The 14763-nt window shown below is 41.6% G+C and overlaps 1 protein-coding gene across 3 annotated transcripts in view; it reads left to right on the forward strand.

Moving 5' to 3' along the window:
* The window catches only part of TOM1L1 (target of myb1 like 1 membrane trafficking protein), a 61925-nt gene that overhangs the window by 35237 nt on the left and 11925 nt on the right, over window positions 1-14763 (forward strand). For all 3 annotated transcript variants that reach the window (XR_011561887.1, XM_019981251.2, XM_019981252.2), the window contains exons 8-11: window positions 5705-5838; window positions 10091-10151; window positions 10485-10602; window positions 12082-12178. Coding sequence is in view for 2 of the 3 variants with exons in the window: in XM_019981251.2 (XP_019836810.2) it covers window positions 5705-5838; window positions 10091-10151; window positions 10485-10602; window positions 12082-12178 (410 nt within the window). In the remaining variant the exon portion in view is untranslated. The remainder of the gene's footprint in view (window positions 1-5704; window positions 5839-10090; window positions 10152-10484; window positions 10603-12081; window positions 12179-14763) is intronic.

The raw sequence follows: 14763 nt of genomic DNA on the forward strand, positions 1-14763 counted from the left end.
CCCCATCTCCTCCTGCCTTTCCTTCCATAGCATAGGTGCCCTCCTTGGTCTGGCCACCCTTCCGTTCCCAGACATGCAGAGCTCTTTCTTGCTGGGGAGCTGTTTCACCCTTGAGTCTCATGCTTCCTGTGTCTTCTAACAGCCCACGTTTTCTCATCCTTCTAACTTAGCACATTACCTCGTTGAGGGGGCTTCCCTGGCCCCCAGTGTAAAGTCAGCCACTTCCCAGGGGTGCCCGCATGTCATCCCTCCAGCCTGCTGATTTTTCCTGCACGTTTGTGCAGCCACCTTTGCCTGCTGGAGTGGATGCTCCACAGGCTCGCCTTGTTTACTACTCAGGTTCTGCTCCCAAGCAGTGCTGAACCATGCAGTCACTCTGCAAAGATATCTTTAATACATCCATGGGTTTTCCCTCAATTTTATGTGGTTTAAAATTAAAATTTTTATCCTTGGTTTGAGTTAGAGATTTTACCTCCATTTATCTTTTTCAGTTCTATAGCTGGCTGGCTGAATGACTTTTATTAACAATTTATACCTTCTCCACTGATTGCAAACACCTCTTTATCACATTCTATATTTCAGAGCAAGGATATCTTTCCAGAGGCTGTTCTCTTGATTTGATCTCTTTGTCTATCCCTGTGTTGCTACCATAATATTTAAATTGCTCTGTTTTTGTGCTTTCTAGGGTTTATCGGTCAAACAGATGGCATGCTCCATTTGGGTAATTTGAAAAGAATTAAATTAAGGTACTGTTTATTTAGCAAGATACCGCAGGGTTCAGCGAAACCGTAGGAGCTAGCTTGTTACCCTGGGCTGTCAGCTGCTTTCTCTAGGCATAAATAGGCAAGAGGGAACTTTTTCCAGAACCAGTGGGAAGAGTTGCACACGGCAGGCAGCCGTGAGGGCAGTGGTGTCTGTGGCCGAAGGAGCAACGATGACAAGGAGCCTGACCACATCCCCCTGCACTCTCCCGCCTCCTCCCCGTGGGTCCCATCCACTGAGCCAGTCAGAAGCGAGATGGCACGGGGCCTGGTGGCATGTTCCCTCTGGGTCAGCCTTGGGGCACTCAGCAAGGCAGCGTGTGGAAGGTGGGTCTGGAAGGCAAAAAGGTGTGCAGCCCACAGGAAAAGGCTCCACTCACAAATATCTTGGCTCTTCTTATGCTTTACCAACCATCATAGTCATGTATGCAATCTGTTACTGTTAAAAGCAGCCTCTACTTGGAATCATTTCCTGGTTTGTCTGTTGGCACATAACTTCTCACAGCTGTTCTATTTATTTGAAACACGATCCCTGCCTGTTTCCTTCTGTCTGAAATCTAGTATACTTACTTGGAATCCCCTATCTGTTCTTCCAATCTATGCGGAAGAGTTAGCTCTTGAAGACCTGCTAATTCTCAGAGCTCCTTTCTCTTTGTTAGACTCTTAGGCATTAAAACTATTTTGGTGAAACACATTTCCCAGCCACTCTGTTGCTCCGGGACTTCAAACTTCATAAGGGGCAGAGACGAGATTTCTTTTAGTTTACCAGAGTGGTGTGCTGAGATTCTGAGGTGCATCCAGTCTAATGAGCCTTGTGATGAGTTATAGGTATCTGTTCTGGTCACAGCAATGAAACGTCGTTGCGTGTTCTGTTCTCGCATTAACTCTGAATCACCTTACTCTTACCCGTGAGTGGCTGAGCTCCCGTTTTGGTTTTTGCCTTGACCTGGTAGGACAGTGAAAGAAGAGAATGTTTTAGTCTTGTGTAGAATAAAGTGAGCCCAGATTTTAAAAGCACAACTAGAATAAGTCTTCCTCTAACTTATTAGAAAAGTTTAAAATCATATGAATCGGAAATTTGGTCCTGTGAGAATAACTGGTAAAAAGTCATCTGCTCTAATGACTCTGTCTTTCCCATTCAGAGACTTGTAAGGTGTTAAGAGTGGAAGGCCCTTTCAATACCTTTGGGGCCATCTCCCTTTCCTTTACAGAGGAGGCTGCATATTTAGAAAGGTGATGATCTGTCCATGGCAGTGGCAGCAATGATAGGGCTGGAGTACAAACCTTGTCTTCCTGAGGCTTCATCATATCCAGTGTAGCGCTCCCTTCTCACTGTGAACCTGGACTGACTTTCTGACACAGGTCGCCAGCATTGTCTTGGGTTCTCTCGCTCTCCGGGGGGGAGGGCCTGGAGAGAGGAGGTGTGTGAGGCGGTAGGGCTAGACATACTATTTCCAGGGAAGGCTTGCAAGCAAACGCCTTTCTTCTCGTTATTACTTTCTCAAAGGATATGTTCAGATACTTTACTTTTTTTTACGGAGTTGCCCTGTGTTGGTAGATGTGGGGCAGTTGCGTTTGGAGTTAAAGTGTGACAGAATCTTCTTCCTTAACTCCCAAGTGCTCTGTGGAAAAGTGGGAGCCATCTGGACGCCAGAAGCGGCGATTCTAGGTGAGCTCCTTTTTGTTTCACTCCCGAGACTTTTGAAATGATTGTTACATTCCCTTTGGCTTTGCAGCCTGCCTTTGCTTTGATACGGCAGGAAGTGAGGCAGTCCCGGGGCCCCGTGATGGCACTTGCACCAGCAGCTGTGCCTCCGTGTTTGGACTCCCTCCCCCTGGCTCCCCACATCCAGAGCCCTGTGAGAGCCTGCTATGGGGGGGCTTCTGACCCATCCTTTTGGTTCATGGTGCTTGATCTACAGCGTTTCCAGGTGGCTTGACTTTCTTCCGAGACAGACATCAGTTGCAAAGATCAGAGCGGGCCGGCTTTTGAAGAAGTTTTTCAGATTCTGCTTTGCAAACCTGCTGAGAAATGTGGTGTTCCTTTCATGTCTCCATTCCATCTGTCTCTTGAGAGGGCAAAGGGACGGTCTTCCCATGACGAGGGGCTATTGATGTTGGCTGCAAATTCATTTCAAATCAATTTCTACATTTTGGTCACAGGCATCTAACAGCCATTGTATTTCCTTGATCATGACATTGTTTTAGCAAGGCTGCCAGTGAGCAAGAAGATGAACTGTTTTGCACGCTAATGCAGAAAGAGGAAAAGGTCTCATTCCTCATGGCATGGCAGCAAAAGCTGTTCTTAGTTTTTTCCTTTGTTTAATACTGGGTCCTGGGTAGTGGCACAGGTATTACAGGAACGTATTAGCTAGTTAACCTGCTAGTGATACCTCCTTGGGTATCCGTAATACATTCATTGACTGCCCTATATTGCAGACAGAGTGTTGTGTTTTTTTTTAATTTAATTATTTATTGTTGGCTGCGCTGAGACTTTGTTGCTTTGAAGCAGCTCAGCTGGCTGAGCTGGGTGTCTGGCTGCAGCAGGGGGGGTTGTTACTCTTCATCTTGGCATACTCGCTTCTCATGGAGGTGCCTTCTCCTGTTGTAGGCTGCAGGCTGCGGGTGTGTGGGCTTCGATAGTTGTGACACACGGGCTTAGAAGCTCCGTGGCACGTGGGACCTTTGTGGACTAGGGATCGCACCCATGTTCCCTGTGTTGGCAGGCAGATTCTTATCCACTGTGCTACCAGGGAAGTCCCACAGCGGGGTTTCAACCGCATCATTTTCTGTCCTTACAACAACCCTGCATGATGGTGGTTATCCTTGTTTTATAGATGAGAAAGTAAACTGAGGCTAAATTTTAACCAGAGCCCGTATCAGGTATGTAGACGGGAGAGGCCTTAGGTCCACTGAGTCTAAAGTCTTTTCGTTTGCTCTCTTCCACGGGACCGTATGTGAGTCACGCTCAGCCCCCACCTGACTGTTTTACGAGGACACCGCCACAGCCATGTGTTTACATATTGACCCTGGTTGCTTGCACCATGGCAGAGCTGGGTAGTTGCCACACAGAGCATGTGGTCAACAAAGCAAACACTATTTGGTGTCTGAGACTTTAAGGAAAAGTTCGTCAACTGCTGCTGACAGTTACCACATCATTGGGAATGTGGCCAGTTTTTTTAGTTGTGCAATGTGAGTATGAAAACCCAGTCTGACATCTCTCTGTTTCACTTATTTTCCCCCTTTCCCTTCTCTCCTGTCTTAACCTTTTTGTTAAGATTTTGTGGAGATGGGGTAGCCTTTACCTCTGAGTCTAAATGCCAGCTAGTAGTGGCTTGATTTATTTAGAGATTTCCTGTTGGAACTCTTGTGATAGATTGTTTGAGATGCTAAATGGTTTTGTAAAGTGTAAGTTTTTCAGCAGGTTTGTCTTTCATGAGGGAAGAGATTGGATAATGTAATAAATAGTGCTACAACTTAGCCAGCTCTGCTGCTTTCATTGTGAAAGGGGAATGTCCCTGAGTTTTTGCCTGATTCTGATGTACTGTTGGCCTTCTCTGGTGGCTCAGACAGCAGTGTACTATTACATGGGCAAATTCTGGCCATGGTGGATTTTAAGGAATATTAGTATCAGTTTTATGCTCCTCAGGCTTATTGAGGGTTTGCCTAGGAGAAATTAAGTTGTAAGATGTGTGTGTGCTCAATTACTCATTCCCATCTGACTCTTGTGGCCCCACGGCCTGTAGCCTACCAGACTCCTCTGTCCATGGGGTTTTCCAGACAAGAATACTGAGTGGATTGCCATTTCATTCTCCGGGGGATCTTCCCAACCCAGGGATCAAACCCGTGTGTCCTACATCTCCTTTATTGGCAGGCAGATTCTTTAGCATTGAGCCACCTGGGAAGCCCCCAGTTTTAAGGTGGCAGTTTTCAAATATCAGTGTACATGAGAAACACTGAGATGCTTATTAAAAGATGTGAATTCCCAAACTCAATTTCGGCGGTTCTGAATCAGTAAGTCTGCTGTAGGTGCTTCTGATGCTTATGAGAAAAAGCTGGTTTGGGGAGTGGAATCTTGTATAATAGTGATTCCAGGCCGTCTAAATAAAGATGGGATTGATAACTAGTTTTTTAATCCAGGTTCAGTTTACCTTGGAATGTGATGTTGTAACTATAAACTTTACATCTTTAAGTAAAACATAACAGGAAAATTATACACTGTAAATGCATTTTAACTACTTCTTTCTTCCATTACCACAAATAACAATAGCACTTTATGTTTTATACTTTATAGTTATAGAGTTCCTCATTATACACATCTCATTTGATTTTTATGTCACCCCTTGAGGTAGATGTGTGTGCAAGTAGTGTATTTTTCACTTACCAAGTAAGTAAACTGAGATTTAGAAAGCAAGTGATTATTTTTCCTGCCTCAGCATAGCTAATAAGCCACAAACCTAGAATTCCTATACACTAGTTATAATTTCTAGTCCAGTGTTACAGCAGTGTATAATACATTATTGTCTTTATGATCTCTATTTTGATTTTTAGAGGAAAATATTGTTCTGATGTCTTTCTGATAGAGAAAGGATGAGCTGTCCATAGTTACATACTTTGGTAATCTCCCATAGGTGACTCATGTGGAAGTGGTCACAATAGTATGAAAGGGAAAGGGTTAATCGCTCAGTTATATCCAACTCCTTGCAACCTCATGGATTGTAGCTTCTTTCTCCATGGGATCCTCCAGGTAAGAATACTGGAGTGGGTAGCCATTCCCTTCTCCTGCGGATCTTCCTGACCCAGGGATTGAACCTGGGTCTCCAGTATTGCAGGCAGATTCTTTACTGTCTGAGCCACCAGGGAAGCCTTGGTTGCAGTCATTCAGAAGGGCAAATGAGTTGGTTTTTAGCATGGAAGAAGAAATCTCTCTCCTTCTTTGACAGAAACTTTATAAGACGGGTCGGGAGATGCAGGAGAGGATCATGGACCTGCTTGTGGTGGTGGAGAATGAAGACGTCACTGCTGAGCTGATTCAAGTGAACGAGGATCTGAATAATGCCATCCTTGGGTGTGAGAGGTGAGCAGTGGGCACCCTCTGACCGTCCTCCAGGGCTCCGTGTTCTCAGAGTGCCTGCCAGTGGACGCTCAGAAAGATCAAGAACACGTTTGAACACACGTGCCTGCCTCCCAAGGCAGGGAATTCTGGTCCTGCTCTTCCAGGAAGGTGTGATACGGCTTGCGGGGATGAGCGTGACCTGGGCCGTGCGAGAGGCATTTGTGGGTGGTGTAAGCTGTGTTTACACGCTGACCTGTGAACAGAGCCTGGATCTGAGTCACCAGATGTCGGCACTGCGCACATCACTGGCTCTCAGACAGACCAGTGGTACAAGCTGAGCATTGTCGTGCAAGTGGGGTTTACCCTGAGTTTGAGGTGGAGAACCACATGGAAATGGTAGTGAGAAGAGAAGAAGAAGATAGTCTAGACAAAATCAGAGCAGGGAGGGTAATCTGTTTATGAACATGAACTTTTTTTTAAAATTCCATTCAGAAAAGAATGAAGGCAAAAATTTTAAATACAATCTTCCGTCCGTATCTGTAGGGGATTGATTCCAGAAACCCATGCCCCCAGCAACACCAAAATCTACAGATTCTCTAGTCCTTTATGTAAAATGGTGTAGTTTTTAAATGTAACCAATGCATAGGTTACATGTACACTTTAATGTACATCCTCCTGTATACTTTAAATCATCTCTGGATTACTTATAATACCTAATAAATGTAAATGTTATGTAAATAGTTGTAAATACAATGTAAATGCTATGTAAATAGTTGCTGGTGCATGGCAAATTCAAGTTTCATTTTTAGAACTTTCTGAGATTTTTTTTTTTTTCTTTTTCAAATATATTCAGTTTGAGGTTGGTTGAATCCTTGGATGTGGAATCCACAGATAAAGAACCTGTGGATACAGGTTTCTAACATTTTAGTTCTTTTCTAAACTTGTTTTATAGTCATGATTATATAAAGAACGTATCTTTTTGTTTCTCTTTGATTTTCTTCACTGTATTTGTATACCCTATGTTCTTAAATGCTTTGGCTAAACCATTATTTTTAATAGCTTCTTAACAGTCCATTCTTCTCTCATAGTTCACTTGTTAGATGTTTGTTTCCAAGTCATTTATGTATTCATCAAAGTAATAGTGTTATAATCTATTGTAATCTATAGTCAAGCCTATAGTCAGGAAAGCATCTTCAATAATATATATATATATTTACACACACACACACATGCTTGGAAAGTGGGATAGATGAACTGATTAGAGGTCTGTTTGCTGAGAATAACAGCCAGACCTGGTGCATGCCAGAAGGCAGGGAAGCTTCTGTGCGGAAGTCCCATATGAGCTGAGGACGGTGGGGGAGGCGCTGGCGGCATCAGGAGCAGGCCAGGGCACAGCGGGCCTGGGCCGGGGGGGGGCGAGAGGGGGGCGGGCCGTGCCAGGACCCATCCCCAGGGAGGGGCAGGCAGGGCAGCTGCTTTGACTGAGGTGGCTTTCTCCTCAGTCTTCGTGTAGAGTGCTGAATACAAACAGCTTCAGGCAAGTCTCCTAGGCTCTTTGCAAACCTATCCCTAGGCCTTCCTGGTCCTCTAAAGATCCCCAAACTGCTTCTAGATCTTTGTTTGGAATAGGGACTGTACTGGCATTTGGGTAGGACAGTTTTCCCTTATGTGGCCCCTACTCACTGAATTCCAGAGGTTTTCCTCAAAGTGACATTTCAAGACGCCCTTAGGGGAACCTTTTTTGCTGAGCCTTTCTGGAGTTAGTGGCCCTGTCTTCCACCAGCTGATGGAGAAGGGGACCCGTGTGACTAAGGGAAAGAGGTAAACAGGCCCGGCTTCAAACTCTGCTGTTCATTCAGGACCGATTGCTTGACTTTTTAAGACTTGGGTTTTCCCCTGTTTATTAAAGGGAATTCTACTACTGTTTGGAAAGGGTTTGTTTACTGTGTTTGTTTTTTGAGAATTAAATGTGATAATGTAGATGAAAGCAGCTAGCTGGTGCTAGCTCGTTAATTTGTTAATTTCTTGTCCTCCTCCTCTTCTTGTCCCATTGAGTCTTCTAAATTATGGTCTGGACTTTTCCCCCGCTGATCATGAATGAACCAAGAGAATCGGGGAAGTAGATGCACAGCTGTGAAACAAGGTTTCCCTGTGTCTCAGTGTGAGAGCGAGCAGCCGTTCTGCCCAGATGTGCCGGGGCGCCCAGAGGCAGATGTGAGCCCCGCGACCATGTTCGCTTTCCCTCAGCAGCTTCTCACGGTCCTCACCCTTTGTTTGCTTCGGTGTAAATCTTTCTAAGTAGGAAGATGTCTAAGGAAAACCATACGGTTTTCAGTCGGGTGCCGACTCCTGGTTTTCATTTTGAAGAATTCTATTATTGCAAACCATAAGACCACTTACAAAAAGCTTCCTCTGAGGAGGAATGTTTATTTATTTGGTCTTGATGCTAGGAGAGTGGGTTACTTCTGTGAACAGCTTTTTCTGAATGAGCTTTGAACCAGGACTTTGTTTCTTCTTGAAGGCTTTAGAGGAGAATCGTTTCCCTGCAGCGCGCAGTTGATGCCATTTTCCTTGGCTCCTGACCTCTTTCCTCCGTTTTCAAAGCCGGCATTGTCTGGCTGGGTCCTTCCCACGTTGTATCCCTCTTGCTTCCTTCTTCTGTCTCCCTGTCCACATTTAAGGGCCTTCCTGATTACTCTGGGCTTATCTAAACAGTCCAGGACAATCTCTCAGTTAAAGTCTGCTCACTAGCAACCTTCAGCCCATGTGCCCTCTAACCTGACATACTCACTGTTCCATTGATTTACTATGTGGATGTCTTGGTAGGGGGATGATTCTGCTTACCAACGTCTGCCCTCTGTTCCTTAAAGATTCACATCCATCCCACAGGCAAAATACACTCATCCTGTTCCGGAATCTCCAAAAGTTTCCACTCGTTACATCCAGAGAATAGTTGTGCAAATAAGGAAACAGAAATTTGTTACTCAAGGCTTGGTTTGTGAGGGTTGGTCATACCTTGCACATAAGAAGCCAGTGCCATTAATAAATGGAAGAAGAGCCTGTGTGTTAGAACAGGGAAAATCCTGAAATCTAAGCCATATTCTAATTCAGAGTAAGCTTTTAGACTTTATAGTGTATAGGTTCATGGAACTGATGTGTCGTAATAGTAATACTATGTGTTTCTAAAACAGCTTTTAGTTTGCAAAGCATGTCCACATCCATATATTACCTATCTTCCTATATTTTGCTGTTTAAAATAGCTTTCTGAGGAAATGGCTCAAACATTACTATTCTCTGTGAGTAGTTGGACAACTGAAGGCCGAATGTATGGTCTTATAACTCCTCAGTAATAAAGCTGACACTTGTACTTTGGATTTCTGCCTTCAACGTCACTATTCTTTCAAACCTGTTCTCTAATTGATTTGTGTCCCTGCTCCTTCTTTACCCACAGTAAAGTAGGAACAGTGTAAAATTAAAACAAAGTGGTAAAAGGTCAATATTTTTGGGTGCCAAGCATCTTATAAAAATGAAGATTAAACAATGAAAACATGTTAACTGTATGTGAATTTTATGTAGAATGGTAACTTTTGACAATTTTGGCAAAATTGGAAGCATATTTGGGAATAAGGAGAATTTTTAAGTATGTGATATATTCATGGGCTTCCCTGGTGGCTCAGAGGGTAAAGCATCTGCCTGCAATGCAGGAGACCCAGGTTTGATCCCTGGGTTGGGAAGATCCCCTGGAGAAGGAAATGGCAACCCACTCTGGTACTCTTGCCTGGAAAATCCCATGGATGGAGAAGCCTGTAGGCTACAGTCTAAGGTAGGCTACAGTCTATGGGGTCACAAAGAGTTGGACACGACTGAGTGACTTCACTTTCACTTTCTGATATATTCATAAGGCAAAATATACAACAACTAAACGTTGTATTTCTGAATAACTAGAAAAATGATGTCAACATAATAGGAATTATGATACTGAATTATGTAAATATAATTTCAATAAAGTTTAAAATAGATTAACTTACAGAAAAAAAAATAGTACAAGGAAATACATAATGTTAATAGAGACCATAAAATTTGGTGATTGAATTATTAGTGTTTATAATATTTGTCCATTTTCTCATAGAACTGGGAAAAAGTTATTAAAGTACTTTATTGGGAATTGATTATGGATGAAGTTGGTGAATATTTGCATATTAATAATTTGTTAAATATTACAGCATTTTCACATGTTTTCTTTTAAATACTTGCATTTTGTTAATTCAAACAGGTTTACTCGAAACCAACAAAGGATTTTAGAGCAAAATAAGAGCCAGAGGGAAGATGCCAATGTAAGTAAATAGAAATGTTATAAAATAAACAATGGAAAATTTTACAAATTGCATGGTAAGGTGCAAAGCTTACCTAAAACAAGTCTTTGCCTTAATGACTTATTGAGTTATTGATAAGAGCTCATAAGAAGATTCTCTAATTAAGCAGGGAAGCCATGTTAGTGGTGAGATGGGATTACTCCTAGTGTTGCCAAAGGAATGGAGAATTCTCTCCGAGGATACCTCCAAAATAAGATCTTCCTTTTTCCAAAGGAAAGTCTCTGGGGAGAAGGCCATGATAAACTGCCTGATGCAGTTTTTTCTAAATTGTGTTTTTGTTTGTTTTGTTTTCAGACTACCAGTGAACCTTCTGCCCCATCCTCAGATCTCCTTGACCTGAGTCCCAGCCTTCCAATGCCTAGGACCACCCTGGGAGAAGTCAGCACCCTGAATGCTCAGCTTTCAGACTTAAGTAAATAAGCATGTGGGTCTTTTCAGACCAGCAGAAGAGCTTAATGTGAAACAGTTCTCCTTGGTTTCTTGATTAAATGCAACTTGAGAAGGACTGAAGTCAATTTTAGTATCAGAGAACTGTATCAGGAGATGTAATTACTTCTTCACCAGTGGTTAGGTCTACCCAGTACAGGAATGGGATGTGTCTAGGGAAGGAGGTCCTTGAAACCCATCCCACTGGCTTGGAATTCACCTGGCCTACTTACAGAGCTTGTTCAACTCCATGGCCAACATTTACACGTACTCTGAACCCATTCACTATTATCTTTGGGTTTCTCTGCCATACTACAGCATCAGGTAAGGGAATATTTGATACAGATAGAGAAAATCAGGAGTTATGAGGCCTCATGAGGTGAAATGTAGAGGATAAATCACAGACTTTTGAGTCAGAGAAGTCCAAGTTGAAATGTACCAGTCCAGTTCTGTTACTTCTTAGCCACCCAACTCTTGAGACTTTCCTACTAAGTGAGTTGCATTAATGGGTTTTTGTGAAAGTAAAGGATGATGTTGCACTGTAGGCTTAGAGTTAGCTATTTGTCTAATTTATTTGTTACTTCCTATTATCCTTCTCAAAGAGTTTTGGTAAATTACAAAGTAAAATGGGGGCTTCCCTCGTAGCTCAGTTGGTAAAGAATCTGCCTGCAACGCAGGAGACCTGGGTTCGATCCCTGGAATGGAAATATCCCCTGGAGAAGGAAATGGCAACCCACTCCAGTATTCTTGCCTGGAGGATCCCATGGACAGAGGAGCCTGGCGGGCTTCAGTCCATGGGTTCGCAAGAGTTGGACACAACTTAGTGACTAAACTACCACCAAACATAATGAAAAATCCTGAAATCCAGAATTTTCTGCCAAGTTAAAATGAGTTTGTTTGCCATTTATGTTAGCAAGATTTTTTTAGAATCAAAATATTCAGTATTATTCAATTTGTGGTTTTCTTATAACTTCCTCCCTTCCTCCATTTCTAAAATGTTGGCTGCTTGCTTAGACCAGTGGGATGTTTGGAATCTATTATATTGAAGAGTTTTCAAGTTTTTATCAGTGTTTTCAGAGGGGGAGAAATAATTATTCTCTATGGGGTATCTCATGATTATGGAAACTTAAGAGTTTGGAGAGGTGAGAGTAGAACTTTGTATACCACACTTTTTACTTTTGTGCTTCACAGGAAAAGACATAAAATCCCTTCCATTCTGAGTCAGCCTGGGATTTTAGAAAACCCAATATAATAATTGTTACCTTCACAGCATCCTCTTTTTATGACAGGGAATTTCTCTCTCCAGTTGCCATAAATGTTTTTTAATTTTTGTTTGAGGAGATATCATGATTTTATGGTGATAAAACTAATCTCAATCTCTTTCATTTGATGGTGGCAATGGAAAATCCAACAGAACTGATGGACAGAATGTTTTAAAGCTGAACAAGTACATTTTGTGTTCTAGATTTCAGCTCTCTGAGACCAGTTGTACCAAACAACTTCAAACCCAGTCTTAATACACAGGTGGATCTGCTAGCCTTGGAAAATACAGAAACACCCCTGTAAGTATGTTAGTAATACTCCAGAACTAATTCAATCTCATTCCTCATATTTAAGAAAACATGGCATAATAGAAAAGGTGGAGTACTTGGGAATCTGACATAACTGATACAGAATTTCAGTACTGCTCCTGGTGGCTCAGATGGTAAAGAATCCACCTGCGATGCAGGAGACCCAGGTTCAATCCCTGGGTGAGGAAGATCCCCTGGAGGAGGGCATGGTAACGCACTCCAGTATTCTTGCCTGGAGAATTCCATGGACAGAGAAGCCTGGCAGACTACAGTCCATGGGGTTGAAAAGAGTCAGACATGACTGAGCAACTAACACATTCATTTTCGCTAGGGATCTGACATAACTGATTTAGACTTTCAGTACTATTTCTTAGTAGCTGTGCGACCTTGAATGAGAAACTTATCCAGCATGAGCCTTCATTTTTCTTCCAAGAATCCTCTCTAGGATTCTTAAAAAGATTCTGTGAAATGCTACATGTACCTCCTAGGATAGCACTCTGTACATAATAAGCATTCAATAAATCCTGTTTCTCTGTTTTTTTTATAGTGGTAACAGGAGGTAGGAAAACTGTATTGACAGTGAGGGGAACAGAAATGGCCACACAGATTGCAGAGCACTCGCTATGTGGGAGACGCTTTGCTGAGCTGTTTTTATTTCATTTAATCTTTGCAATAGTTCTTGAATCAGTGCTGTTATCATTATTCCCATTTTATAGGAAAAAAGCCTGAGATTTAGGGAATAGAACTTACCCAAGTTCATATACTAATTAACTAGCAGGTCTGGTGAACTGATAGTTTACCAAAAAAGAAATACAAATGGGCCTAAAAACATATTTTTGCTCAGTGATGCTCAGCCTTACTTACAGTTACAGAAGTATAAGTTAAAACGCAATAAGACTATTTTTTAACCTCACAGATTGGCATATGTCTGCATGTTTGTTAACGTGCTTTGTTGACTGTGGAGAGACAAATACTATAACAAAACTGTGCGGTTCTTGTTAGGGGGCACATGGCAATTTCTGTTAAAATTATAAATGTATGTAAAATTATAAACATACCTTTGGACTTGCAGTCTCACTTCTAGGTATTTATGCTCACTTATGCAAAATAAAGTCAGTTGTTCTTGACAACATTTGTGCAATAGATAATTGGAAACAACTCAAATACCCTTCAGTTTGGGGAATAATTAAATAAACATCTACACACTGTATTATGCTGCTGGGGAAGAAAAGTAGGCCCTTACGTGAGGGACAATCACCAGTTTATTTATTATTAAGTAAGTAAAGCTGCAAAGCACTGTGTATATACTCTCTTGCATTTGTGTAAGAAAGTGGGAAATAATATATGCTAATATTTGCCTCTCTTTGCATAAAGAAATATAAGAAAAATGCAGAAGAACCTAAACAAAGTATAGAAAAGTGACTGAAAAAGCTTAACCTAAGGTTAAGAAGAGGCAGGATGGAGTAGATAAATAGCAAAAAAAAATAAGCAGAAGTTAGATTTGCCTTCCGTCAAGGCCTGTATTCTTTTTTTCCCTTTTAAATATATGTATTTCAGGTAATAGGCAATACACCTCCATGTTTCAGATATCAAAGCAGTATTAAAAGATGTACAAGGACAATACTCGATCTTACCCCACTCCTATCCTGCCTGTTCCTACCCTTGGGTCATACCTGCTTCCACCCAGGGAACCCCTCTGTTAGTTTTTTATTTATCCTTCCAAAGGGTCTTTATGTAAATAGGAATATGAATTATTTTTCTCCTTTATTAAATGAAGGGCAGCAAACTGTATGTACTGTTTCAAAACTTTCTTTTGTTTTTCATACAACAGCATATCTTGGCTGTATTTTTATGTCATTGGACTTAGATTTTTTTCAGTCACTTTTCTGGTTAAAAAGAGGTGCAGAGGGAGGAGAAGAGAAAGGAGAATCAAACTAGGGAGAAAAAGAGGGGAAAAAGTGTGTAAGGGGAGAAGAGAGAAAGGAAAGATTCACGTGCTGTCGTTTGAACCTCCAAACGATAAGGTTGGGTAGGTACCTTAACTTGACACCTTCTGGTATTGACTTCTGTGGTGCAAGTAATTGTTGAAATGTTGTAGGCAGAACTCCAGTGAAGTTGCTTAGTAAATCATGTTGTCTGAAGTAGCTGATTCTATTTTCCTTTATCCTGAAAATCTTGTTAGGAAAGATTGACCATATAAATGAAATCCCATTACAAAAAAAATGTATAAAACCACACAAAGATCAAATCCTAGCTAATAGCTGCTTTGGATTCATGGATCTCATACTTCAAGGTGCATAAAAATCACTTGAGTGACTATTAAAAAGTAAAAGGGCTAGACCCCAGAAACTCTGATTCAATAGCAGGAATCTTTAGTTTTAAAAAGAGTTTCTGGGGAACCATAAAACAGTGATCAGCTGATCATTAGAAACTTTATTTTGATTGTCTACCCAAGATCCAGATATCAAAATAATTATAATAGTTCTTAGAATTCACTGGAATGAAAGATAATGGGTGACATCTGTTTTGTTTTCTAGACAATGTCTTTTGAACATATTTTTTCTAATTTTTGAAAA

Source organism: Bos indicus, chromosome 19 (assembly GCF_029378745.1).
Source record: "Bos indicus isolate NIAB-ARS_2022 breed Sahiwal x Tharparkar chromosome 19, NIAB-ARS_B.indTharparkar_mat_pri_1.0, whole genome shotgun sequence".
In the NCBI taxonomy this organism is placed as follows: Eukaryota; Metazoa; Chordata; class Mammalia; order Artiodactyla; family Bovidae; genus Bos; species Bos indicus.